The following is a 1,913-nucleotide window of genomic DNA, read 5'->3' as shown; positions in this document are numbered from 1 at the left end:
TCCCATCACCAGAAAACGCGAGGCTACGAGCCACGTGGCAAAGCAGTTCTCCCGGGTTCCCTCACCCTCCTGCTCTCCGCCCGGGCACCCTTTCCCAATAAAATCTCTTGTTTTGTCAGCACATGTGTTTCCTCAGACAATTCAATTCCTAGTGTTAGACAAGAGCCCACTTTCGGGCCCTGGAAGGGGTTCCCCTTCACTTTCGGGCCCTGGAAGGGGTTCCCCTTCCTGCAACAAAATGACAAGCTGCCATAATCTTCTCTCCCTCCTCTCTCTCTCTGTCTCTGACTCCCTCCTTCTCTTTTTGTCTCTCTCTCCACACACATACACACACACACACACACACACATATATACATGCATATGTATCAGTATGCATGTATGGTGTGTATACACGGGTGTGTTGTTTTAGTTTTCTTGGTTTTACTGTTTTGTTCACATGCAGTCTTTATGTTTTCTTGTTATCTTTGTTTCAAAGGAATAAACATTTAGGAGGAAAATACTGGTTAAGGTCATAGATCTGCAATGATTGTGCCTATGTTTGAAAACTGTCTCTTAGAAAATAGAGATAATAATAGTTTTGATATTGTAAGATTTTTGTGCAGACAAAACAAACTTAGTCACTGAAGAATTCCTGGCTCTTAGAAAGAACTCAACAGAAGTGACGGCCGCTTCGCAGCTACCTGCAGCTGCTTGGAGGCTGAAGCCAGAGAGGATTGCTCTTCTGGAGAAGCTGTGTCTTCGTATCTCAGGTGTCGCCGAGAGCTCAGCGTCAAGGCTGAACCGTACCATTTAGAAGAATGGAAGCGAACGCATCTGTTGACATGTTTTCAAAAGTCCTAGAGAATCAGTTGCTTCAAACCACCAAACTAGTGGAAGAACATTTGGATTCGGAAATTCAGAAACTAGATCAGATGGATGAGGATGAATTGGAACGCCTCAAAGAAAAGAGACTCGAGGCTCTGAAGAAAGCTCAACAGCAGAAACAAGAATGGCTTTCAAAAGGACATGGGGAATACAGAGAAATCCCTAGTGAAAGAGATTTTTTTCAAGAAGTCAAGGAGAGTAAAAAAGTGGTTTGCCATTTCTACAGAGACTCCACATTCAGGTGTAAAATACTAGACAGACATTTGGTGATATTGTCCAAGAAACATCTTGAGACCAAATTTTTGAAACTGAATGTGGAAAAAGCACCTTTCCTTTGTGAGAGACTGCGTATCAAAGTCATCCCCACACTAGCACTGGTGAAAGATGGAAAAACACAGGATTTTGTTGTTGGATTTTCTGACCTAGGAAATACAGATGACTTCACCACAGAAACCTTGGAGTGGAGGCTGGGTTGTGCTGATATTCTTAATTACAGTGGAAATTTAATGGAGCCACCATTTCAGAGCCAAAAGAAATTTGGAACAAACTTCACAAAGCTGGAAAAGAAAACTATTCGAGGAAAGAAATATGATTCAGACTCTGATGATGATTAGAAATCAGTTATAATTCTTTGTAAATTGTCTTTTTATTTCTCCTTACTTCACAATTAGATGTGTTTTCTAAACTCAAAAAAAAAAAAAAAAGAAAAGAAAGAACTCAACACAGGAGACCTAGTCATATATTATGTTTTTACATACTATATAACATGATGACAAAAATAACATAAGATGTAACTGGAAGTTTGTAAGAAGAGTCTTCCTTTTATAAAGATTGGACATCTCTCCAGCTAAAAAATGAAACTCTTAAATTTGTCCTCAGCAGCAGACTGAGTTTAGCATGTGGGTGATTTTAGGGACTGATGGATGACAGGCAGTGCTGCAGAGAGTGTTAGAACATTTCATGTGTGGATGTGTGTGAGAGAGAAAAAGAAAGGGTGAGGGCAAGAGATCATTTTATTTATTTTAATTTTTAAAAGTTTCTATTGAA

The 1,913-nt window shown here is 39.8% G+C and overlaps 1 protein-coding gene across 1 annotated transcript; it reads left to right on the top strand.

Annotated features, from left to right (window-relative positions):
• Positions 1-672: 672 nt before the first annotated feature.
• LOC122689586 (thioredoxin domain-containing protein 9) lies at positions 673-1,554 on the top strand. Its single transcript, XM_043896173.1, has one exon. It carries the CDS (start codon positions 800-802, stop codon positions 1,478-1,480), a length of 681 nt encoding a protein of 226 aa, XP_043752108.1. The 5' UTR covers positions 673-799; the 3' UTR covers positions 1,481-1,554.
• Positions 1,555-1,913: the final 359 nt, after the last annotated feature.

The sequence above is a fragment of the Cervus elaphus genome, chromosome X (genome assembly GCF_910594005.1).
Source record: "Cervus elaphus chromosome X, mCerEla1.1, whole genome shotgun sequence".
In the NCBI taxonomy this organism is placed as follows: Eukaryota; Metazoa; Chordata; class Mammalia; order Artiodactyla; family Cervidae; genus Cervus; species Cervus elaphus.
The sequence above is the reverse complement of the archived record's forward strand: the minus strand, read 5'-3'. Positions and strand labels throughout refer to the sequence as shown.

Bases quoted from the DNA above. Each gene is read 5' to 3' on its own strand.
- LOC122689586 (XM_043896173.1), top strand. From the start codon at position 800: ATGGAAGCGAACGCATCTGTTGACATGTTTTCAAAAGTCCTAGAGAAT.